The following is a 23,942-nucleotide window of genomic DNA, read 5'->3' as shown; positions in this document are numbered from 1 at the left end:
CAGCTGTTTGTTTTACTTTACCTTTCAGATTTTCATGGTAAAGGTCACGACTACTAAAACTTTCAAATTAAGAGCTGTCAGACAAAAAAGGAGGAATGAAAACAAGCTGTGGTCGTAAAATGGTTTTATTTAGGAAACATCATCATAATGAGTAAAAATGGTTTCACAACAAGTTAAAAAACGCACACAGGTGACTGAAACTGCAGATTCACTTCTTATTCTCACATCCACATTTTCACAGTTTGTCCTCAGGACGAGTGTCTCCATGCTAAAAACAGGAAGTAGCAAAAAGAAGCCGCACTGACCAACACACAGCTCTGGTCCTACACATTCAACCCGACGTGCTGCTTCTGAGCAGAGCGCCCCGGGGCTCGCCGTGCGACCTGTTCACACGCTGAATGTTAGATTGTGACACAAATAGTTACCTGAAGCGTGACAACGCTGCTCTCTCATTGGTTCCCGGCAGAACACCCGCCAGGTGTGAAGTGAGTCAAACTGCAGGAGAACGCGGTCCATGAAAACGCTTCAGAGTGACTGTTCATTTAAACATGCAGCAGCGTGCTTCGATTGCCTTTAAAGCTGCAGGTGATATGACAGGTCCAGGCAGGGAGGGCGGGACAGAAACATCCTGCTGCAGGAAGAAGTGTCAAAACTCAGTCTCCATAAAACCATAAACCACGCTGCGGCGGGCGGCGTCCGCTGCTCTCGCCCTCTATCGGTACTCCTGCAGCAGCTTCAGCACAGCAGGAAACATCTGCTCCGGAGCATCCAGCCCCCAGATGAAATCCAGATGTTCCCAGTGCTCAATGTGCTGATGGTACACCAGGTTAGGGACCTGCAGACACACAGCTGTTATCCGGGCTGGCCCCTCCTCCTGTTTCATTAATGATCAGATTCGAGGACACGCCCCCGCCGTACTCCATCATCGCCTAATGTGAATAAAGCTCGTAGGTAATGCTCACCTGAGTGAGGAGGACTGCCACATCTTTTGGGTCCGCCAGCGTATCCTGTCCCCCTGAAAACAGAGCGGTGGGAACCTTCATGTTCTGGACGCGGTACTCGGGGGGAGTGGACTGCAGAGGGGACACAGGGAGGACACGGAGACCGTAAGCGAGGGACCAGGTGACATTTAAGAGTCTGTAGGAGTCCCTGCTGTGCTGTGGACTCACCTGGTTGTAGTGGTTCATGTTTCCTGCTGCTCCGAAGTCAAACGCCACCAGTCTTCCTGTGTGGATGGCCTGAATACAGGAAACTTTATTAACACCTGCCCCATGTACAGGCACACCAGAGCAGAATGAAAGCTACAAAAATAAGTACCAATAATCCATCCATTCGCTTCCGCTTATCCTTTTCAGGGGCGCTGGAGCCTATCCCAGCTGTCATAGGGCGAGAGGCGGGGTCCACCCTGGACAGATCGCCAGTCTGTCGCAGGGCCAACACACAGGGACAGACAACCAATCGCTCTCACATGCACTCCTATGGGCAATTTGGATTCATCAGTTAACCTGTCCCCACTAACTGCATGTCTTTGGACTGTGGGAGGAAGCCGGAGTACACGGGGAGAACACGCAAACACGGGGAGAACACGCAAACTCCACACAGAAAGACCCCGGCCTGATGGTGGAATTGAACTCAGGACGTTCTTGCTGTGTGGCAACAGTGCTAAGCACAGTGTAAATATAAAACAGGGTCATGTGACCCAGGTTCAACCAATCAATAATAAAAGCAATGAATAATAATCCGTGTGAGCATTTCTCAAAGAACAAAACTAAATATTCAAATGAGCTCTCGTTTACTGAACCAAAAACATTAAACACAAACCAACAGGTGACATGTGGACACACACTGTGGACACACACTGTGGACACACACTGTGGACACACACTGTGGGCTGTATTTGCAGAGCAACATCAAGGTCCCCACATGTGCTCACAGGCAGGTATGAGTGTGTGTGTTACCTGGGACCAGTGGACCATGTTCTGGACTGAGGTCCCAGCCGGGCAGTGAGTGGTGTAGACCGGAGTCCGAGTCTGAAACACAGCCATGTGGCCTTCATCACAAACTCTAACTGTGACTCTAATTATCTTCAGAAAATTTCAGATGTTTCTGATTAACGTCCAGGTGTGCCCGTTCGGTCACCACCTGCTTCCCAGCGAGACACGAACCATGTTGAGGTTTTTCTCGTCGAAGCCGCAGAGGACGAAGAAGATGTTCCCGCACAGTTCGCTGAGAAGATGCTTCGCACACACGTGTTCGGCCAACCATTTAATCATCGTGCTCTGGGGCAGGAAGTCCCGCCTCCCAAACAGGTCCTGTGGGGCCAACAAGAAACAACAAAACAAAGCTTATTGACTCTGTAAATGTGACGGCGATCAGACAAACGACCGAGAACACGACCAGCTGTTTGGTCACATGACTGGTTCGTACCCAGATGACGGCGTCGGGCAGGAAGGACAGTTTGGTCATGGGGCTGCCCGTGAAGGCGACAGTGGCCACAGGAGCCAATCCGAAGAACAGCCTGATCTTGCTGGCGAGCTTTGGCAGCGTGGAGAACGCCATGAATGCTGGAAACGAAGAGAAGATTAATTCCATGTACGGAAGCCTGTTGGGGACAGAAATCAGGACCTCCGCAGTTCAAAGTAAAAGCACCTATGGTGGTTCCCTGAGAGTGTCCAATGTAGAAGATCTGCTCCTGGCCCGTCACCTTCAGGATGTGGTCGACCACAGCTGGAAGATCCTTCAGAGCCAGCTCGTCGTGGCTGCACAGACAAACACCAGAGCTCTGTCATGTTAATGCTCTCTGACACCTGCGCAGGTGAAAGGACAGCGGGGCGGGTACCTGAACCTCCAGAACTCGTCCTCGTACGGGCTCAGCGTGCGGTGTTTCCTGGACCACGTGTTTCCGCGGCTGTTTCCTATCCACACGTCGTAGCCCGCGTCCGCCAGCACGTAGCCCAGGCTGGAGGTCGGTGGGTTGGTGATCCAGTTACTGCCTGCAGCCAGGAGACCGTGCTGGAGGAAGACCGCCGGCCTCACACCTGCAAGACACCACAAACCGTCAAATCAAACCTGCCGGGAACAGACGGCAGGTTTCTACAGAGCCACATCTGGATTCAGAGCCAGCGTGACGTTAAAGGGAGAAGAGGAAGGTCAAGTGAATGTAGGTGAAAGATCACGTGAATCACTTCAGGACAAAGTTCATCAGGACTGCTGAAAAAAGGAAGTGAAGCTCGATGACATGGCAAAACTTCCTGTTTGCACCGTAACCAAATGTGCTCACAGAGAAGGAAGAGCCTCCGCCTGACCTTTGGAGGGTTTCAGTCCCCGCGGGATCCTGTTCACGCCCAGGATGTACCCGTCCTCCGTCAGCACCTGGTGCTCCTCTGCTGGGTAACCCCACCTCCGGATGATCTCTGTCTGAATGCACACACACGCGCGCACACACACGCACGCACGCACACGCACGCACGCACACACACACGTTAATGTGGACGTTTCAAACAGTGAGGTCAGTGTGTAAAACTACAGAGCAGAGAAAAAAAAAAATCGAAATAAACACGACATATCACATGACCTGACGCTGTGCCTGCAAGACCATGATGTGGGAATCAAAGACCCGCAACTGGGACCCGGGTCCAAGTGCGTTCTCTGAAAAACTTCCCCTTCCTGTGTGGGGAGGCGGGGCTTAGTAACGTGGGCCGAGATGTTCACTGGATATCAGCCGTCTCCTTGGATACCAGCCGTCAGCCTGTCTCTCAGATCACTGGCGCTCGCCTCGTTTCTCAGGTTATTTGACCGTTAACACAAGTGCACCGCAGGACGCTGCTTCTTTTAAACGATGTGATGACGCTGCAGTGTATCCGCTGAATGTGAAATTAAAGTCAGAAACAGCTGAGAGCCCTGTGAAATTTCAAAATAAAAGACCCTGTGCAATCTCAATGCCCGTGACCTGCAAAGTTTACTTTGTCTAAAATGCAAGAGCTGCAGTCATGTGACTGACCAATCAATGCACAGTCGCAGTGATTATCAGTGATTGGTTGGTTACGTTCCACTTACTGCAGACCAGTGTGGCGGTTTGCAGGTGCAAAGTTACAGGTTACCTGATGAAGGCGTGTTTCTGTTGCAGCACAGAGACCAGCTCATTCACCTTTAACCAATCAAAGGTCAGGGAGCCTTCGTCAGGTCTTCCACGCTGCTCTCAGCTCCATCAGCTGCATCTCTCTGATTCTTTCCAGAGTTACAGGTGTGTCTGACAGCTCAGGTGAAGGCAGGCTTCAGTACAAACAGCTCACCTGTATGACAACGTGATGACGCCAGGTCCCGAGTGTCCAAGCTACACAGAAATGCTGCGAGCGTTTATCAAAGTCAGCATTACAAACTGACTCTGACATGAATCTGAGACGGCGCTCACACCGACTCATTTCTGTCAGGACATCACGAGGAGATTTTCATATCCATATCGCTATGGTAACCTAGGGTCACGGGTCAACAGTTACAGCTGATGTCTTCCTACAGCCTGATGAGTCAGACGGTCAGAGTTCAGCGACTGCAGTGAACAAACAGTCTGAGCTCATCGCTCAGAGTCCATCAACCGAGGCCACTGTGCGAAGAGTCAGGGCTCTTATTGTGAAAGGACAGAGAGATGACAGTGACATCCTGGAAACACCCGCAGACCCTTTCCTCACTTCCTGCCATGAAGCTCCCGTTCCTGTTGTTGGCGTTCATATTAAACATGGTTTGTAACGACGAGGTCAGAGTGAGGTCAGAGTGAGGTCAGAGTGAGGTCAGAGTGCACGCTGCTCTAACAATTACACTGTTTCAGTGAAGTTTCTGAGACAAACAGCAGCGAGCAGGAGCAGACAACCCGAACACATCGCAGCATGGCGACTGAAATGCTTCCGCCCAGCACGGACGTCACAGACAGGAAGTAAAGTTTTAACATGGGAGTCTATGAGACTGACTACTGGAGCCTCGGTGCACGCTGGAGGAACTGCAGGTTTAGAGCTTCCTGTGTCAGAGGTTCACTCAAAAGACGTGTCCAAATTTATAGGCAGCATCCTCCTGAGGACCCGGCCTTCGCGGTCTACGTGGGCCAAGTCCTCAGAAGGTCGGGTAGGCCGGAAGTGAGCAGCTGTGAAATAGGACGGTCTAGCCTTCTGCTTAGCGTCACCGCTGTCTCGGTGGAGTTTAATAAACTCGGCCGTCTGCTCCTTGCTATCTAAAATATAACAGGACACTGGCGTAAATTTTCGACCATCTCACCTTCTGTTTAAATAGTTTTCTGTTTGACGTTTATTTAGCTGTGTGAAAACTGTGACTTTATTCTCAGCCAAACTGATTTACACAGCGCGTCGCTGTGACGTAATCAGCCTACAGATGTGGCCTGAGGAGGATGCGGCCTGAGGAGGATGCAGCCCATGAATTTGGACACGACCAAATGTTCCAAAGATGATGGAAACTCACAATGTTCATGTCCACTTCAGGGTCCAGCTCCTGCTGCAGGTCATCGGAGCGCCACGCTCTGCTGACGGCTGGCCCGCTGTGGACGAGAGCCGAGAGAAACAACACACACACCAACACACACAGCATGGTCTGACACACACACACACACACACACACACACACACACACAGTGTCAGGATGGTGCGTTCGTGGGTCACTGAAAAGAAAGAATTTTTCCTTCTTCTTTGGTTCAAATAAAACTGATTCCTGTTTGATTTGAAAAGGAAGAAGAAGAAGACTCTGCTGTGAGGATCACGTGGTCAGATTCAGTCTGATGACTGTGTGCAGATCTGTGATAATCAATAATCACAGAAGCATGTGATCAGAGTCTGAGCTGCTGCCTGTATAAACGGCATTTTCTGACTGGACCGCTGGCTCAGAATGACGTCATACGACTGCTTCTTATACAGCGCTTTTCTACTAGATCGTTATGCAGGTGCAGAATGGAGCAGCTGCAGCCAAAATCATGACGTAATGTTAGCGATCAGTTTGGCATTTACAGCAGTTTAAACACCGGAACTCACTTTCTGGTCCCCATAAACCTCTCGGTCCTGACGGTTGTTCTAATAATCAGGTAAGGACGCTAAGAAGCGGTTACACTCACCTGTCCTCGCGCCGATCTCTCTCTGAGGCGTCCGATCGTCAGCGGACTGCGCCTTCTTCTGCTTTTCCCTTTTATCTGCCCCCGTGACGTCATGAGAGAGGCTCTCTGTGATTTGCTGGCCAGAAACAGGACTCAGGTGTTAACCGTTTGGGCTCCGACGATCAGACCGGAAATAGTAACCTGTGTTGTTTGAAGCTGGGCTGTTTAAAATTCCATATATTAATTCATTTATATTTTACTCTACATTTTAAATCACAATAATGATAATGTTGTTTTCAGTCATATTAAAATACATTTTTCTTCAGCGTTAAAGAGTTTTAATATGTGGTAACTATGTATTACATGTATTATTTTAATTAAACCATGAACAGTGTCATGGACTGTAAGGATTTTATTTCACGTGAACCTTCAATACACTTTTTGTCGTATTTTATGTCACGTAGATGCAGAAACGCTTTAAACGTTTTCTGTGATTATTTTGAAATTCTATCCGGATGTGCAGCAGTTGTTTCCGTTTGACCTCGGGAAAGTTTTTGTTCGTCCTTCTGTGTGTCGGTTTCGTAACTCGTTCGGACCCGGTCTCTGCAGGTTTAGCCTGGCTCGGTTCCCGCGCTAACATGTCCCGGGTTCTGATCGTGGGAGCGGGCCTGACGGGCAGCTTGTGCGCATGTCTGCTGAGGAGAGAGCTGCAGAGCACGGTTCGGATTGTGGTGTGGGACAAAGCGAGGGGCGCAGGTGAGACAGACAGAAGTCCGTTCATAAAACTGCACAGTTTCCGTTTCCGGTGCCGTGATGGGAACACGGACACGCCGCAGAACACTAGTGACGCGTTTGTGTACCAGAGGAGCCTCCTCTGTAACTCGGCTCGGCTGTGATCACCTGCTGAGGGCGAATGACGTCAGTGTATATAGCAGAATCAGAAAGGTTTTATTGCCAAATGTTGAGCAGGTTTACAACATTAGGAAATTGCTGCGGTACTTAGTGCAAACATACTGTCATATAACTTAAATAGACATAAAAATAAGAATTAAAAGTGCTAAGTAGATAAATATATACATGAGTGCAGGTGGTGATCAGTGCAAACATGTGTTAGTGGTGGGAACAGTCATACGGTTATTGTTCATGAGTCCAACAGCAGAGGGGAAGAAACTGTTCTTATGGCGAGAGGTTCTGGTGAGCAGGTAGCTGTCATTCCCACAGACACCCTCACCTGTAACAGAGACAGGAGCTTCCACCAGCATCTGTTTACACTCACCTGACATTTCATTAGGTACACTGGTGCCAGGTCAGACCCCCTGTGATTCTTCCTGTACATCATCTTCATCATCCTGAGGCTCAGTTTGAACAGATGATGAAATTCCAGCTGCCAGATTAAAAAGAGGGCTGTCCCCCATAATCAGGTTTTGTGTAATTTGATTGTGTTGAACATCATAAACCCACCTGTGACTGACTTTGGTTTGGAGACGTTTCCTGATGCTCAGCTTCAGTCGTGAACTGTCTGCCATCATATTCACCTACAGACGGGATTCATGTCACGGGGTATCCCTGAATAATAAACACACTGGCTGATGACCCCGCTTTACTTTAAAAAACACTAAATTCCAACTGCTTTACAAACCGTAAACACTTTCTCAGAGCTCCAGAGTCACAGGTGAGTAAAGCTGTCTGCAGCCACTATAGAACACAGGTGTGACGGGATAATGTTCAGAATGGATCAGCCTATGAATTCATTTCCTTTTCTTTCTCCTTCTGTTTTGTGTATTTTTGTTCTTTATATATTCATCTTTAATATTGCAGATAGTTACACCTACACTTTTTTATGTTCAATAAAAGCTTTGTCTGCGTGCACTGAGCTGCTACCACGCGATTGGCTGATTAGTCATTTGTGTTAACGAGCAGTTAACAAAGTGGCTGGTTGGTTTGAGAGAGTAAAACGTGTGGAACAGTGTGAGTCTGTGTGCAGGCGGCAGGATGTCCACCAGCCGCGCTCCCGACGCCTCGTCTCAATCGGCTGATCTGGGAGCGCAGTACATCTCAGCCACGCCCGCCTACGCTCGCACCCACCACAGGTAACACACACCTGTTGCCTTAAAGGGCCAGTACGCCTCTGTGGCTGGGGCTTCAGGCAGGCTGACCGTGCGTGTGCGTGTGCAGGTTTTACTCGGAGCTCCTCTCTGTGGGCCTCCTGCAGCCCCTCGACTGTCCCATCGAAGGTCTGAAGGACCACGAGGGCACCAAGAACTACGTGACGCCACTGGGCACGAGCAGCATCGTCAAGTACTTCCTGTCACAGTCAGGTAAACGTCCACCTGTTGGTCAACTGTCCAATCAGATTCACCTAAAACGCACAGGCTGACTCTGATTCAGTTGGAATTAAACTTGATTGAGTCTTCGTCTGTGTGTCAGGAGCCGATTTGTTCCTTGAGCATCACGTGACTGGCCTGTATCGCCGTGGTGCATCGTGGGAGGTCGAGAGGAAGGCAGGAGCCAGCGAGACGTTTGACACCGTCGTCCTGACGATGCCGGTCCCTCAGATCCTGCAGCTGCAGGGGTACCTGCCTGTAAGACGGCCAGGGAAAAATAATAAACAATAAATCACTTATGTCACCTGTGCGGCACATGAAGCACATGCGAGGAAATTCTTGTGCAGACCCACACAAACAGGATTCCAAACACAACACCAAACAGCAAATCAAGGGCGACCTGAAACTAATAAATATATGTACAATTATGATAGTGTACATTTCGATGTGATACTAATATTTTCCTGTTGTGGTGTGTTTGTGTGTGTGTGTGGGGTGTGTGTGTGTTGTCTGGTGTAGTTTTTGAAAAAATGCACTTGGAAACGGGACTCAGACTTCATCAACACTGACACGAATGTGAGATCTGAGGTGTGGCGTCTCAGTCAGTAACACCATTCCGCCACACGGGGGCAGCAACAGCTGCAGGGAGAAGATCCAGCTGTTAGACACGACCCATGTTCATCGCTGTGATCAATAACTCTGAGGTTCTGATCACAAAGGTCAACCTGGGCAGACGGGACGATCCTTTCAGTCCAGCCGCTGACCTCAGAGCAGCGCAAACACTGGACTCTTATTTTGAAGAGGTGCTGACTGCTTCCTGCTCCCACAGTTTACACACACACACACACACACACACACGATCAGCACACTCTGATGTTAAGTAACTTTCCAGAGCTCTGATTGGCTGATAGATTCTTCACAACACTACACCGCTGTGTGTGTGTGTGTGTGTGTGTGTGTGTGTGTGTGCGCGGTCCTCGGTAGTGACTACTGTCCTCACAAAGACAGAAATACAAGCATGTGTGTGCGCGCACTTGCTGCAGAACAGCAGCAGCTCCACGTGTGTCTTTCTAGATGATGATGTCACCTTCAGCTTCTCTGATTGGCTGAGAGCAGACAGCGCCCATTTCCTCTGCGCTGACACACACACATACATCTAATAATAACCTGTGTGTGTGTGTGTGTGTGTGTGTGTGAGAAGCAGCAGCCTGTTTCTGTCTCTGAGCTCTAAGCCGAGAATGAAACAGCAGCAGACTTTTCATGTTTGTCTGGAGTGACACACACACACACACACACACACACACACACACACACACACACACACACACAGGTGAGTTCTTCTGTGGTGATTCGGGGGTGGGGCTTCCTGCTGATTGGCCCATGTCTCCTTGTCTGTCAGTGCTGTCTGTCCAGCAGAGGCAGCAGCTGGAGGGCGTTGTCTACTCGTCCCGCTTCGCCCTCGCACTCTTCTTCTCCCCCGACGCCGTCGTGAAAGTTCCCTGGGGCGCGAAGTACGTCACGGACAGCAGCTGCATCCGCTACGTCGCTGTGGACTCCAAGAAGCGCGGCGCAGGTGTGTCCGTCGTCTGTCTGCTCCCCTGTATGTTCCTCTCACCTGTATCTCGCTCACTGCTTTTGTCCACCTGCTCAGACGCTCCGGGCCGCGGCCCCTCCCTCGTCGTACATACCGGCGTCCCGTTTGGCCTGGAACACCTGGAGCGAGACAAGGAGGATGTCCAGCCAGTCATCTTGCGGGAGCTGCACAGGCTGCTTCCTGGCCTGCCTCAACCAATCAGCATCAAGTGCCAGAAGTGGCGGTACTCACAGGTGAGTCATCTGTTTGTTGTAACCTGAACTCCTCCCCCAATGCGGCGATTGACTCACGGCCCCTCCCCCTCTCTCTTGCAGGTCCAGACCTCAGTGCCTGACTGTCCGGGTCACATGACCATCCTGGACGAGCCGCTGCTTGTCTGCGGCGGCGACGCCTTCACCCACTCCAACTTTGATGGCTGCGTGGAGTCCGCACTGAGCATGCTCAGAGTGCTGAAGGCCAAATTTGCCTGATCAATCATTAAACTGATCAATCACAATGTTTCTTTTGTCGATCAATGAACTGCAGATGTGTGAGCTTGTGCTGCGTTCACTAACGTTAGTAAAAAGTTTGTTAAAACCATTTTCAGCTTCAAATTCTTTTTTCTTACATTACACTCGTTAATCACTGACCTCCACTGGGAAATAACAGGTGCCCCCGGATGGAGCCTTGGAGAACTCCCAGTTACCCCTGTCCTGTAACTGGGATTGGACCAGTTTATCAGTGGCAGGTGTTTAAAAGCAGCACTGAGATACGCTCATGGAAACGCTGTTGATATTTAGTCTCCTGTTGGGTCAGAACGAGTCGAGGAGGGCGGGTGTGTTTGGTCCTACCTCCGGTTTGTGCAGGTCTTTGAATGCCTCAGACCTTCTGTGGGTTTTGGCCGTGTGGTGTGGAGGTGACTGACAGCTGAAGCTGTTTCATGAGCTGAGCTGTTTGGGTCAAAACAAAGCGAGTGAGTGTGGGTGGAGCTGAGCGTGGGTGGAGCTGAGCGTGGGTGGAAGCTTGCACCCTCCGTGGAATGAGGGTTGAAGCGTCTGATGTGAAATCTGCCACACCTTAAGGCGTCAGGTGACCGGCCGGTTGTCTGAGGTGGAGGCGTGGTGGGTGCAGTCCAGCTGGTGGAGCTGCTGCCTGAGCGTCTCCGCTGCTCTGCGCCTCCTTTGATCTTTTTATAGCAGCAGATGAGACAGAATCAGTGATGGCTCGCTGCCCACGAGGCACACTGAGCGCGTGTGACCTCATTTCTCCTCCCCGCTCCCTGCTGCACTGCACGGTGGGGGAAGCGAGCCATTATCATTTCTGCCAAGTCACCGGTCGATCGTGCACGTGCGCGCACACGCAGGATTGAGCTGAGGCGCTCCTGTGTGCACGAGTCTGTGCAGCAGCGGAGCATAAACGAGTTTGTCAGAGAAGAAGACGATGATGGTTGTTCACGGCTGGCACAGCAGGTCGTCTACTACGGTGGGAGTTGGTGGTTCGATTCCCGTCTGCAGTGTCCTCCATCCATCAGTGTGAAACGTGGGCGTTTCTATGAATGAGGCGTGTTGAAACACTGTATCAGAATCAGCCCATTAATTATTTACTGGACAAAAAGTGAATTCTTATTTTTAACTCTGAGCCGAGTCAGAGTTAATCAGAACATCCAGCTGAATGTCTGTAAGTAATCACATTACATTGTCAAACTCAGGAACAATAAAGAGCACTACCACAGCTGCGGGTGGGGCAGCTGTGGCTGGTGACGAGTTAAACAGTGTGGTCAGTCACGTCTGCCTCAGCCTCCTGAAACACCGAACGCAGCTTTAGAACTGATCGATCGTGGCTCAAGAGTTGGCAGTTCGAGCCCCGGCTCCGACATTCTCGGTCGTTGTGTCCTTGGGCACTTCACCTGTTACCTACCGGTGGTGGTCAGAGGGCCCGGCCGCCTCGCCTCTGTCAGTGCGCCCCAGGGCGGCCGTGGCTACAACCTAGCTGCCATCACCAGTGTGTGAATGGGTGGGTGTAGTATAAAGTGCTTTGGGACTAAGTAAAGCGCTATACAAATACAGGCCATTTAAAACATGAGTTCACCAAGAGTTTATTCAACAAAATGCCCCAAAGCCATTTTCTTCCCTTAAAGCAGCGCACTGAGCACTTGATAACAGAGCAAATGGACCTTAAGAGAAATTCTTTTTCGTACTGGCAGACACCTGAAGCATTATGGGAGTCGTAGTTCTAAAACCAAGCAAACAAAGATCAAACAATGAGCAGCTGTTTATAAATAGTTTATTCACCTTTACAGTGTTTTTATTTCTTTATAAAACAAGGAGAGGAGGAATAAAAGAGGTGGGGTCAGATTAACATGTTGCCATGGTGATATAGTTTGTAGTCAGGTGACATTTTTTGTTTGTTGATTGAAAAATAAAATGAACACCTGGGTGCAGCTGACATGTGACACGAGGCTCGGAGTCGGGTACAAAACCACATCTGATCGAGACCACAAACCCCGCCCCAAAAAGGGGCCGTCCTTAAACAGCAAAGCAGAAGGAAAGTTATTGTTAGCATTGTGCTAGCGACCTCGTTTAAGCTAACGTTAATGGCTGTTTTTGTCGCCGTGAAAACAAGCTGAGCAGCTGCGTAGCGTCCCGCGTTCCTTTTAGTTTGCACAGGTCAAATGCGCCAAGACACGTCGTCAGCTTTAACGGATTTAAGGTGCTCGTGTTTATTTTGTTACCGAGTTACCCAACAGCAGGAGGTGGGGCTTAGTGATGACACCACACATCTGTGAAATATAGATTTAAAGGCAAAGAGCGAGCTGCCCGTTAATGACAGCAAATAATTCTGGATGTGTTGAAACAGCCATCAAGTGTTAACAGGATGCCAGGAAGACACGGGCCCACATTTATTTATTTATTAAACCTCAGTTAAAACGTATTTCACCACACCTGGTGGACTGACCAGTCAAAGCTTGGTCCACTAAAGCCTGGCCAGCATCTTCTGTTTGGAACAAACCGTCTCCCTGAAATCACGCTCGCCGTCTTCTGGAAGCCTGCTGAGGGGCAGCACCCGGGGCTCTAGTTTCCGTACTTGGCCTGCAGGTTAACGTTTGAAGCTTTGGCCATGTTTAGACTGAACAGGAGCGAGAGGAGATACACTCTACGCCAATGATGTGTTGTTTTATGTTCAGGACTCAGATCTGGGGAACAGCTGACATCAGCTCATCAGGAAAGCAGAGTAATAAGACAAAAGCAGAACAGACGGCTAAACAGCCTGATCTGGACGAGTTTCTGTTGTTCTTTCTCTGACTGGACCAACAGACATGGTTTGGGTACACAACTCCGAGGAAACGTCTGAAACTACTGAAGGTGTGGTCATATGACATCCATCTGATTTACTTGAATGAAAGGAGGCTGAAACACTGACGCTGGTTTGTGAAATGCAGAATCCGTTATTCTAACGAGGTTCTCCGTGAGGATAACACGAGCAGACTATGCCACATGTTTTGATGGGTCCCAGTTCCCTTGTGGGATCAATAGAGCATCTATCTACAGACTGTTGCACAGAGAAACGGTGACACCTTAACCTTACGGCGAAAAACAAACAGAGTGTGAACACAGACTGTAATTACAAACGGACCCAAACTCAACAATTAGGAACACAAAGGCGTCCGAGCTTCATCGTGGCAGGTTTGGTGAAGAGACGCAAACAGCAGAGCTGAAGCACTGTGTGGTCGGGGACAGAAACAGGACGTCTGAGGAAGCAGGAAGTACCGGAGCTTGTCACAATGACCGCTTTTCCACTGGTGCCAGACCCAGCACACAGATCTGAGAATCGTTAGCAGATGTTGGGCTAATGTCTGCGCGAAAAGCACCCCACCCAGAGTCTGCCAATCACTGGATGAATTTCTTGCGGTAGGCCCTCCCGTAGCGTTTGACGGCACGGGTCCTAACTTCAGGAGCAGCAGGCTCTCTGGTGGGGCCGCTGTTTCAGCACCACAGCAGTGGGAAAGAGGCAGGCGCGGTGCATTAAAAGGCAAAATTCGAGGTTCCTTCACACAGAGTTGCCGCAGAATCCCTGATGATGTCAGAATCAGGGAGGAGTTTGACCCCAGCTCTGTTAACAGGTGACCACTTTCTATGAAACTCCAGGTGAGGTGAAGAGCTGAACGGAGGTTTGTATACAACCAACAATGAAAAGACACTGAGCACCTTGAACAGTCAGAGACGTGGACAGCACCTGCCTGGCCTCAAACACCTGAACCTGCTCAGCAGTGGAGAATATTACCAACATGAAATACTACAGCACTCAGTCTTCCACGTTCGGACCCATCTCTGGATCTCTGCAAGCTTCCCTTTGGGTAAAGCGGTAAGGTCTGCTGGAAAATCATTTGGAGAACCACAAAGAGTCAAAACGCAGCTTCTACCCATCGTTCTGGACTCGACCACGACCTGCCCCAAACCTCATCGAGTGACTGCGCTTCAGTAAAACTGTGGGTGTTAAGAACAAATCCACCTGAATGGAGTCAAACCTTGGACTCTGGTACAGGTCTACACTACACCCTGGTCACTGCTGAACGGGTCAGTGACAGGACGTGAGGCCAGGTCTGATAGCACCTAACAGGACTCGAGACAGGAAATGCTGCTGTAAAAATCCCAGTGGCTGTATGGCCACGCTGACGACACAGCTGCTGGGCATTAGAGATCAGGAGTGGACGAACACGCACGCTGCTGGTAGAGAGCACCACAGATGGACGACCAGTCCTGGGCTCGCTCAACAAGCTGCATGCACTGGCTGTCAGTAGCACCAGGCCACGGCGTTAGACGTGCTCACACAGGATGCCGTTTGTTTGGCTAAATGTCAATCTAACCTAAAAACCCTTGGCACTGCTGAGGAGGCATTAGATTGGTCATAAGAGAGAGCACAAAGGAACAGTTGGCAGTTGCTTCAGCATCATCATCACCATCATCAAGAGCTCTGCAAACATGTTCAACCTTGGATGGCAAGAACGGACGAGCTCCCAAAGATCTGAGGGTCAAACACACCTTCAGATCTTCTCCTTTTGGGGTCAAGCTCAAAGTTCAGCATCTTATTTATCCTGATTGCAACTGAACATGAGTGAAATCATCATTACTGATGCCTCTGCCTTCATTACAGGTCACCAGCTCTTTGACGTTAAACACATCTGGAGATCAAGATGGGAGTTTTTTTTACTGAAGGCATCGGCACTACAACTTTGGAGTTTGTGTTTTAGATCCTCACGGTGCATCCTGTGTGACCAGACCTGCCAAGACCTACAGGTTCAACAACAGAGACCCAGATACCACACCCACTGATGAACTATCAGTCATAGCAGGGTCCACGATAGCTTTTAGCACCAAATGTGAGGACGGAAATCAGGCGTCAGGACTAAGACTTCTACCTGTGCCCGACCAGGACGCAGATGACCCTGTAGATGCTCCGGACCATCGGACAGACTTTTATACGGTGTGACTGGCTGAAGTCAGACGGTGTTTATGGTCACTGCATTAGGCCTTATTATACTGTACATGTAATATCTTTATGCAGAACGGTGGACGTGCAAGAAGAAGCTTAATGGTCAAAACAGTCGTCCAAGAGCCCGCTTTAACTTTACAAATGTTGCATGGCAAAGCCAAACCTCCAGTAGCTGAAATCTCTCTAATACTCATTCTGTCAGTTTGAAACAAGTCTCAAACCTGCTGTGATGCCAACGTGACTCTCCAGCCATCATCCCTGGTGTTAAAGGTACAATTTGCAAGAATATAAGTGCTTAAACATCTCCAAGAAGTAGTAGTGAGTAAAAACGATTAATAGTCTATGGACAGAGTAATAATTCTAGAGCGTTACCATTCTGAAAGATCAGAAACCAGAGACACACAGAGGCTGACCATCGTGATGGCGCCGCTCAGGTCAGCACAGCGTTTCACCTGTTTTTTGGGCAGTGATCCCAAAATCCTCATGACCCCGACGAAGTCCCAGTGTCCATTCAAAAGATGCTCCAAATGGACCTGGCAGACCTTTAGCTTAGAGTAGTTTTACTAAAAAGAAATCCATGACGTTGTAATGATGGCACTGCCACGCTGCGGACTCCGGCTGCAGAAAGCCAAAGCTCACAAACGGCAGCTTCATGAGGACTACAGCGCAACACGAGCCGAATCAGATCTCCTGCACAGACGGAGCGCGCCTGGAAATATTTACAAGGCCGTCAAGATTCACTCGAGTGTCCTTCATAAAGTGCATGCCAGACACACCGAAAGCCAGCGCTCTGGAGTCAAAGATTTCTGCTTCAGTCTGTGCTGGGGGGCTAGCCTATATAGGTGTGTAGCTTAAAAGCAGATCGCTGCAGGAATGGTTATACTGTGCAGTAGCTCATTTGTCGTTTAGCTTAATGATTGATATATTTCAGAGTACAACAAAAACAAGGTTCTTTGAAGTGTAGGAGCTGATTGAAAGACTGAACAGAGTCCTTCTGTGCAAAACTGAGGACAGACAGAGAAGCAGTGAAGCACGTGTTCACGCTCGGGTCGCACTCAGAGCGTCCTTCAGCAGATGATTGACGGAGCTGCAGAGGATTGTGAATAATAACGTTTCTCATCTTCACTGTGACATTCAACAGCAGGTTGTCGCTTCTCTTTGTGCTTTGTCCCAAACTGGGTCCAGATCAGCGACGGGACCCGTCCGGCCGGTCCAAACAAGGCTCGGGGAGAAAGTTCAGACCCACAGCCCAACCCAATTTAGACTGGATTAAACAGGCTGCTGCAAACTGGATCAGGAGTTTCCAGTTGAAGGTGTTTGAAGTATTTGGGAGAATAAATAAATGCGGTCACGGTGACCCGGGGGGGTCGACCTTTTTAAATCAGCATCTCTTTTTACAAGAACAGATTCGCCTCACCCAATGCTGATATTTTGCCAGGTTCATCACATGACCGTCTGCCATCATCAGCATCGTGGTTTCACATTTTGAGTCAGGTAAATTAGTTTGGTTGTCCCGCAGTGATCCACGTCTCAGATTCAGGTGAAGCACAGGAACTGGCCTTCAAGGCTCCACGTGGGTCCACGCTCGACCTGAATTTGAGTTTTCAGCACACAGAGAGAAGCGTCAACACTGAGAAAGCCTGAAGAGAGCAGAGATGAAGACAGAGTCCAGACCGCTCAGCACGAAACAAAGCTGGTCGGGAGGGGCTTCGTCCCACAGACGCCGCGGCGTGGTCACTAAAGAAGTCTACTCGTCTTTCCGTTTGTCTAGATTCAAGTTTTACTCCTTTAAACTGTGATTTCCTGCGTCACACTGTCCACTCGCCTGGCCCCGCCCACATGCTTACAAATCCATGTCATGTGATTGTCCAGCTGTGTAGAAGTTTGGGGGGTGGGGATGGCGAAAGTTTTCTGATCAGAGTCCCACTGATCAGCTGCGGTCCGCCGGCGATACTCCCCGTTAGCTAACCGCCCGCTAGTCTTCGTCTGGGTTCACGAGTGTATACATACATACATACTGGAGATATATATACACGTATATAGCTGTATGTTTGCGTATTAGAGAGAGAGCGTGTGTGTCAGACTTTTGTGATCTGATTGTGGTCTTCGTCCTCAAACCCCTCGTTCTCAGGGTCCGAGTCCGTCGTGTCCGAGTAGCGGTAGTGATCCGGTTCGTTGTCGCTGGCGTCTGGCGTCATCGAGGATGTGCTGCTCGCGTCACAGTTGGCTCCTTCTTCTACCGTCTTGGTGAAGAACAGTTTCACCTGAAGCAGAAGAAGAAGCAGACCGTCAGTCTGGAGGTCACCTGCCTGCTGCTAACCAACCTCGCTGCTCACGCTTTTAAACTACAGATGGCGGGCAGCGGCGCTCTGCCGCTCATCGCTCTCTGTGCTTCTAACGAGTTTACACGCTAGCACAGCAGAAATCATCTTCCTGGTCATTACAGCTGGGTTTGTGCGGCTCGTCAACTTAACGAGTCTTTTTCTTAAAGAACAAAACAATCAGGATATTTACTCAGCGCCATCGCCGTCAGCGGCGTCGCTGCTCAGCAGCTTACCTTGAAGTTCGGGGAGAAGTTCCTGTTGGCCTTGTCCTTGTTGGCCTTGTCCAGGTCGTTCTTGGTCAGCGTGAGGACCAGGTAGTCTCTGTCGTTGGTTTCGTTTCCCGGCGTCATCGGGGTCTGCGGCGTCCTGTCAAACAGCTCTCTGGGTGTCCCCGCGCTGCCGTTCTCCATCCTCTCTGGGACTTCCTCCGGACCCGGGATGAAGAAGGTGTTGATCCAGAAATGGAACATCTTCTCCTACAATGAGAAAAAGCAGTGAGGAAACCAGGCCGGCCGTGCGCTCTGCCATCGTGGACACGTGTCCGTGTTCCACCTCCTCTGGTCCCCGGAGAAAAACCTGTGCTCCTAAAACTGATGCTGAACATCTACAGTAAAGACTAGTTTGAGTTTGGCACTGAATAAACAAGGCTGACCTTTGACCTTTGACTGTGAGGAAATATTCAGTCCTGCTCAGACACGGGGTCTGCACAAGACTCAGCACTGACCACAGACGGCCCTTCGAGGTGAGCCCAGACAAACTACACCAGGCCACATGTGAACCCCACTCAGGACAACAAAGAGGACTCCATCACCTCCTCACCTTCTTCAGCACCTTGTTCTGCTTGTGGAAGAACTCCACCTTGATGTCTCCACAGACAGGAAGTGGCTGCGGGAACTCAAACAGCATCAGTTTGTCTTCCCTGCGGGTGTGGCCGGGGTTAGAGGTGTGGATCTTCACCTTGAGCTGGTACACGACAAACTGGGGGTCTGCGGGGGAGCACAGGGACACCCGTTAATTCAACTGAAGTCGCTCGAAGCGACGGCAGACTTACTGCTCGAGACTCACTGCAGGTGCCTCCGGTGAACATGGGGATGGTTTCAAACAGCATCTTGTGGAAGAGCAGAGCCACCGGTTTGTACTGCAGCTGGTTCTTCAGCAGGAAGTTGTAGTAGACAACGTAGCGCCGCTGGCTCGGGATGGTCACACCCTGAACATCAACAGATCAATCGTGAGGTCAGGTTATATCAGAGTCTTTCAGCATCCTCATCAGCTGCCTCTGCAGAGTTAGAATTCATCCATCCATTCTGTCACGCTGTCAGGGTTGCAGGGGCACCCTGGGAACACCCGGACGGGCCGCCAGGCTGTGGCAGGGCTAACAGAGACAGACAATCACTCACACTCACACCTGTGGACCGTTTAGAATCGCCAGGTAACCTAACCCCACTAGCTGCATGTGTTTGGACTGTGGGAGTACCCGGAGAGAACCCCTGCAGACACGGGGAGAACATGCTCAGGGTTTACTGCCCAGTTACAACCTTATTCATCACAACAGCTGCTCAAGGCGCCTCGTATCACGAGGCAAAGGCTCCACATGAACACAAAAAGGTTACCTTCTTGTCGTGGGTGCGGACCTCCCCATAGAAGTCGAGGGCCTCCTGAGCTTCCTGGAACTTGCCCCGGTGCAGCAGGTAGGCGCAGATCATCACGCCGGTGCGGCCCTTTCCCGCCTTGCAGTGGATGGCGGCGACGTGCTGCTCGTCCTCGCTCAGCCACTTGTCCAGGTCCTCGCAGAACGGCTTTATCAGCTCCAGCTGGGGCGGGTTGTGGTCCTCGAACGGGTACTGAGCGACTGGGAGAGGAGGAGCAGAACGACGGCTCGTTACCCAACACCAGACAAACACACTGCCTCTCAAAGGTCAGAGGTCACAAGAGGACAGGCTCACCTTGGCAGTTGAACTTTGATGAGTCGTAATGTCGCTCCGCACATCTGTGGAAAGGCACACAGATGTTAGGACTGGCCGCCTCGCCGGCAGCTGTCGGCGCCTCTGAAGAAATGTTTAGCTCGCTGACGTAAGGAGCTGCGGTGAGAGGCGGAGTCCACCTGACAGACGCTCACCTGAGTACGTTAAAATGAACCCCTCACCCACTTCTCTGTGCTTGACGTCACAGTATTATCCTGTTTGTTAAACCTGCGCTGCTGTCAGTACACCTGGACCTGCTGAGCTGAGTCGGCACGCCTGTGGGCGGGGCTCCAAACATGAACATTTCCCACATCAATGAGCAAGTGAAAACTTTAGAACTGAAGGCCCGTCAGGCTCGACTCCTGAGGGCCCCGGTCCTAACAGTGTGGTCTAAACTCAGCTTTATGACCTGAACAGGAAGTTTTCATTTCAAGACATCATCACAGAGGAAAGCAGACTGAGTACTCACAGGTTGTAGATCTTATAGTGATTCTTGTGCTTCGAGTCTAAAAACCTGAGAGGAGAGGCGGGGCAAACCGTTAGAGAAGCTTTAAAACAGACCGACTTTACTCACAGCTCCACGATGACATGTGGAGTGTTATTACAGCGTTATCACACTACAGTGTTATTGCAGAGTTTGCTGTGAGGCTGAGGTGAAAGTCTTTCATCCAGAAATCCTACGCCGAGCAAACCAGCTTTAAAAACCAACACGTGGTCTCTGCAGCGCCCCCTGCTGGTGTCTGAACACGACGCGGCTTTAACGAGGCTGACGTCACATTTCGAGCACGTCTGTAATCAATAAAATAATCTTCTATTATTGCTCAGCTGATTGAAGCTCGCTCACTTGTACATTTCACATTTTTGTGGCCCACCTTAAAGCAAACTTCCTTCTGATTTGCCAGGTTCAGGAAGCCTACTGAGGAGCTCCTGCTCTGGACTCACTGGAGATCAGTTTTCAGTGGAGCAATCACTGAGTCTATGTGTTCTTTCTGAGCGTGGATCAAAGAAAATCTCCAGTTTCAAACTTTCGGTGGTTTTCATTTGTGTGTCCATCCAATTTTTAAGATTTCCACCTTCGCTAGCAGCAGCGATCATTAATCCGTTAACAGGAAGTGACCCAATAACCTTAAAAACTGGGTTGTGCATTTTTTCAATACAGGATCAGATTTCACAGCGATGTTTACAGGAGGCGCTGCTGAGCACTAAAAACATGGGTCAGAGAAGGTCAAAGGTCATCTTACCGAACCACGTCGTCGATGTTGTTCCTGTAAACGCCCTCCAGCCGCTCGGCGGGGAAACCCATCGCGATGATGTTTGGATAAATGTCTGATGGAGCGCCGCTCAGGACCAAACGTCTGAACACAGCTGGACCCCAAAAACTAGCACTCAAACATCCAATCACAGAGCTTCATACCATCACATGATTAGTCAGATCTCTCTCCTGGACTCCTCCCCCTTTAAGACAACCTTTGGGTTGGGTTTGGCTGCCCCTCATAAACAGAAGGTCTAACAGCAGGTGACCGAAAACACAACAGTTCCTCTTTAAAAATTAATAAACCATCACATCATCGGAAACGAGTCGAGTTTCCCTAATCGATCAGTTTACCTCAGAAGGTGGTAACAGGTCAGGTATCAGAGTCAGCTGACAGGAAGTTTGCCAAAGCGATGAATCAACTGTCAGAAACCTGAAGAGGTCAACGACATAAAAACAGCTAAGAGAATAAAATGTAACGTCAGGCGTCTGTAAAGGCACAAAGCACCCCTACTCTGATCAATAATCAAACTGATCGGGACTTTCACTGTGCTGATCATCCTCAGTCCCTCCACCATAAGTGGCTATTTGCTTTCTGATCAATCAGTCCTGTTCAATCAGCTGCATGTGGATTGGTGCCTTCAGCCCTGCAGGAGGTCCTCTGAATCAAACTTTATTAACACAGGAGAGATACGAACACCACTAAATATGACCAAACAGAATAATCAATCATCAGTAGTGATCGATAGATTTCATTAATTCAGTGCTGGGTTTGTTATTTTACCAATAACACACAGGTTGGTCGATAATCGATATTCTGACCTACAGCAGATGCATCAGAGCAGCCTGGAGATGCTCCAACAGACCTCACGCCGAACTGCATTGAAAAATCTGCTAAATTAAGACTAATTAGCAGACGTGTCAGTGTGAGGGGACAGCATGAAGACGGCCGCTGCAGAAGAAAACCAGCGGAACATCTGGACCATGAAGACCGACCGAGAACAGCCCTCAGGCACGAGCCAGCAGACACGAGCCCGCCTCTAAATGTGCAATTTTTCGAGTCCGGCTGCTCATCAGCAACACGCCCCACACCGAGCCGCCTCCTTAAATCACAGCTTTTCTGAACAGGCTTCTGCACGGCGCTATTACACACACACACACACACACACACACACACACACAGGTAAAAAGGATACAGGTCAGGTCCAGGTCGAAGCCGTCCTCCTGGTACCGCCTTTTGTTCCTGCTCACAATCCCCCGGATTCTGATTAAGGCAGCCATCGCTGTGCCCCGGCCTCCGGTGAGGTCTGTCAGCGCGTCAGAGATCACCGGGAGACGGTCTGTTTTACTGCGGAGCCTCAGCTGTCTGGTTACCCTGGTAATCCTGGGCAGCTAGCTCGCAGCTAGCCGGCCTCCAGTCCCGCGATTTCCAGATTTAAAGAATAACCCGCAGAAAAATAAAGCCCAAATAAAATCCAGTAGAAACCTCGACCCGAAGCAGCACGAATCGGTCCCTTTATCCGGCCTGCTCGCTGCCTCCCGAGCCCCGCTCTGGATGGATGCTAGCCGACCTGCTAGTAGAGATGCATCCGGGCTGTCGCTGCTCTTTTATGGATCAGAACAGGGGAGCTCCGAGGCCTCCTCCCCGCTCCCACAGCGGGCCCGGGTTTCCAGGTCCCCTGCCTGCAGACAAAGACCATCTGCGGGAGGACGGCCGGTGCGGAGCCGGTCCTCCGGACGTATCCAGCAGAGCTGTTCCCGGCCTATGAGCGCAGGAGAGCCGCCGTGCCTGAATGCAGGTGAGTGGAGAGAAACCCTCTCCGCCTCGGTGCCTTTGAGCAGAGCGACTAGACGACAGTTACGCATGCGTCAAGTCTGCAGCAGGACAGCAGGAGAGACGTCCACATCCGCCCGCCTTCAAAATAAATGACCTACCTCAAAGGACTTTTTTTTTTCTTAAGCGTTTCCGCAAATGAATTTAAACACTATCATACAAAAAACACATTTTACGTCCACAGTACAACCTAAAGACTTTAAGGACTTATGTGTTCCATTTATTCAAGTTATTTAAGTATGTTTTTTTAATGAATCGATCCCAGTGGTGGGTTAATAGTTAAAACACTTTTGAATCTTTCAAGAAAAATATTTAATTTTTCACCAAAACAGCAGCAGAACAGCAGATTTACTGATGTATTTATCATCAGAGGGACAGAGATGCTGCCAAATTTACCTATGGTGATAATAATCATAATAATAATATAAATTCCTGAAACATACTCATACATATTTAACGTTGTTAGTATCATTGCTATTGTACAGAATTTATCAACAGCTATTTCAGTTTGTTTTATGTTATCAATACATACATTTGTTTAATTCTATCCTTAATTAGATTACTGTTTTCTTTAATTTTCATTTTATGTAGTTTGAATTAATTGTTTCATTTATACATATATAATTTAGTCATGTTTACTTTATGTATGTATTAAAAAAAGAAAATTGATAAAAGACGTCATTAAATGACGTGTGCGGGTTACATAATTCACTGTAGATCGCGAACTTTGCTTTTATTTTGTAAAGCTGCTCACTTTATTTCGGTGGGTCACTTTTCCTGACTTGATGATGCTAACTTGTTAGCGGCTAGCTGCGCTGCAATGGTTGGTTGCCATGTTGTGACGCCGTCATCCTCCCATTCAGAAAAACTCTAGGAATACGTAATGACCGGGAAACCTGGCAACCACCGGAAGTTACATAATGCAGCATGCCGTCCCAGCAGAGGATGGAGTCCGGTTCCAGCAGAGTTTCAGTCCGTTTCAGCAGTTTTTAAGGAGCTAAAACGACGTGAACATGCTGCTGAAACTGAAAAGTTGCGTTTTTCCACAGAAGCGTCTCGTGGAGGCGGCAGAGCTTCGGCGGAGCCACAGCGGCCCCTG

General features: G+C 49.6%; 3 protein-coding genes across 3 annotated transcripts; 1 reads left to right on the top strand and 2 right to left on the bottom strand.

Moving 5' to 3' along the window:
- Positions 1-107: 107 nt before the first annotated feature.
- On the bottom strand, positions 108-6,243 carry lipf (lipase, gastric). Its single transcript, XM_040014097.1, has 11 exons — positions 6,107-6,243; positions 5,464-5,592; positions 3,306-3,417; positions 2,840-3,038; positions 2,650-2,759; positions 2,428-2,564; positions 2,166-2,312; positions 1,959-2,030; positions 1,170-1,238; positions 963-1,073; positions 108-835 (listed from the first exon to the last, which is right to left on the bottom strand). The coding sequence occupies exons 1-11, from the start codon at positions 6,197-6,199 to the stop codon at positions 713-715; spliced, it is 1,302 nt and encodes a 433-aa protein (XP_039870031.1). The 5' UTR covers positions 6,200-6,243; the 3' UTR covers positions 108-712.
- Positions 6,244-6,606: 363 nt separating this feature from the next.
- On the top strand, positions 6,607-10,582 carry rnls (renalase, FAD-dependent amine oxidase). Its single transcript, XM_040014149.1, has 8 exons — positions 6,607-6,841; positions 8,070-8,175; positions 8,261-8,403; positions 8,513-8,667; positions 9,129-9,237; positions 9,809-9,982; positions 10,061-10,236; positions 10,318-10,582. Exons 1-8 carry the CDS (start codon positions 6,724-6,726, stop codon positions 10,471-10,473), a joined length of 1,137 nt encoding a protein of 378 aa, XP_039870083.1. The 5' UTR covers positions 6,607-6,723; the 3' UTR covers positions 10,474-10,582.
- A 1,479-nt stretch (positions 10,583-12,061) lies between these two features.
- Positions 12,062-22,901, bottom strand: ptenb (phosphatase and tensin homolog B). The gene is made up of 9 exons (XM_040014098.1): positions 22,206-22,901; positions 20,999-21,083; positions 20,227-20,271; positions 19,740-19,783; positions 19,407-19,645; positions 18,862-19,003; positions 18,616-18,782; positions 18,030-18,272; positions 12,062-17,736 (listed from the first exon to the last, which is right to left on the bottom strand). Exons 1-9 carry the CDS (start codon positions 22,288-22,290, stop codon positions 17,551-17,553), a joined length of 1,236 nt encoding a protein of 411 aa, XP_039870032.1. The 5' UTR covers positions 22,291-22,901; the 3' UTR covers positions 12,062-17,550.
- Positions 22,902-23,942: the final 1,041 nt, after the last annotated feature.

This window comes from Simochromis diagramma, unplaced genomic scaffold, assembly GCF_900408965.1.
Source record: "Simochromis diagramma unplaced genomic scaffold, fSimDia1.1 OVJJ01000669.1, whole genome shotgun sequence".
Lineage (NCBI taxonomy): Eukaryota > Metazoa > Chordata > Actinopteri > Cichliformes > Cichlidae > Simochromis > Simochromis diagramma.
Note: the sequence above shows the minus strand (reverse complement) of the source record. Positions and strands in the feature narration are given on the sequence as shown.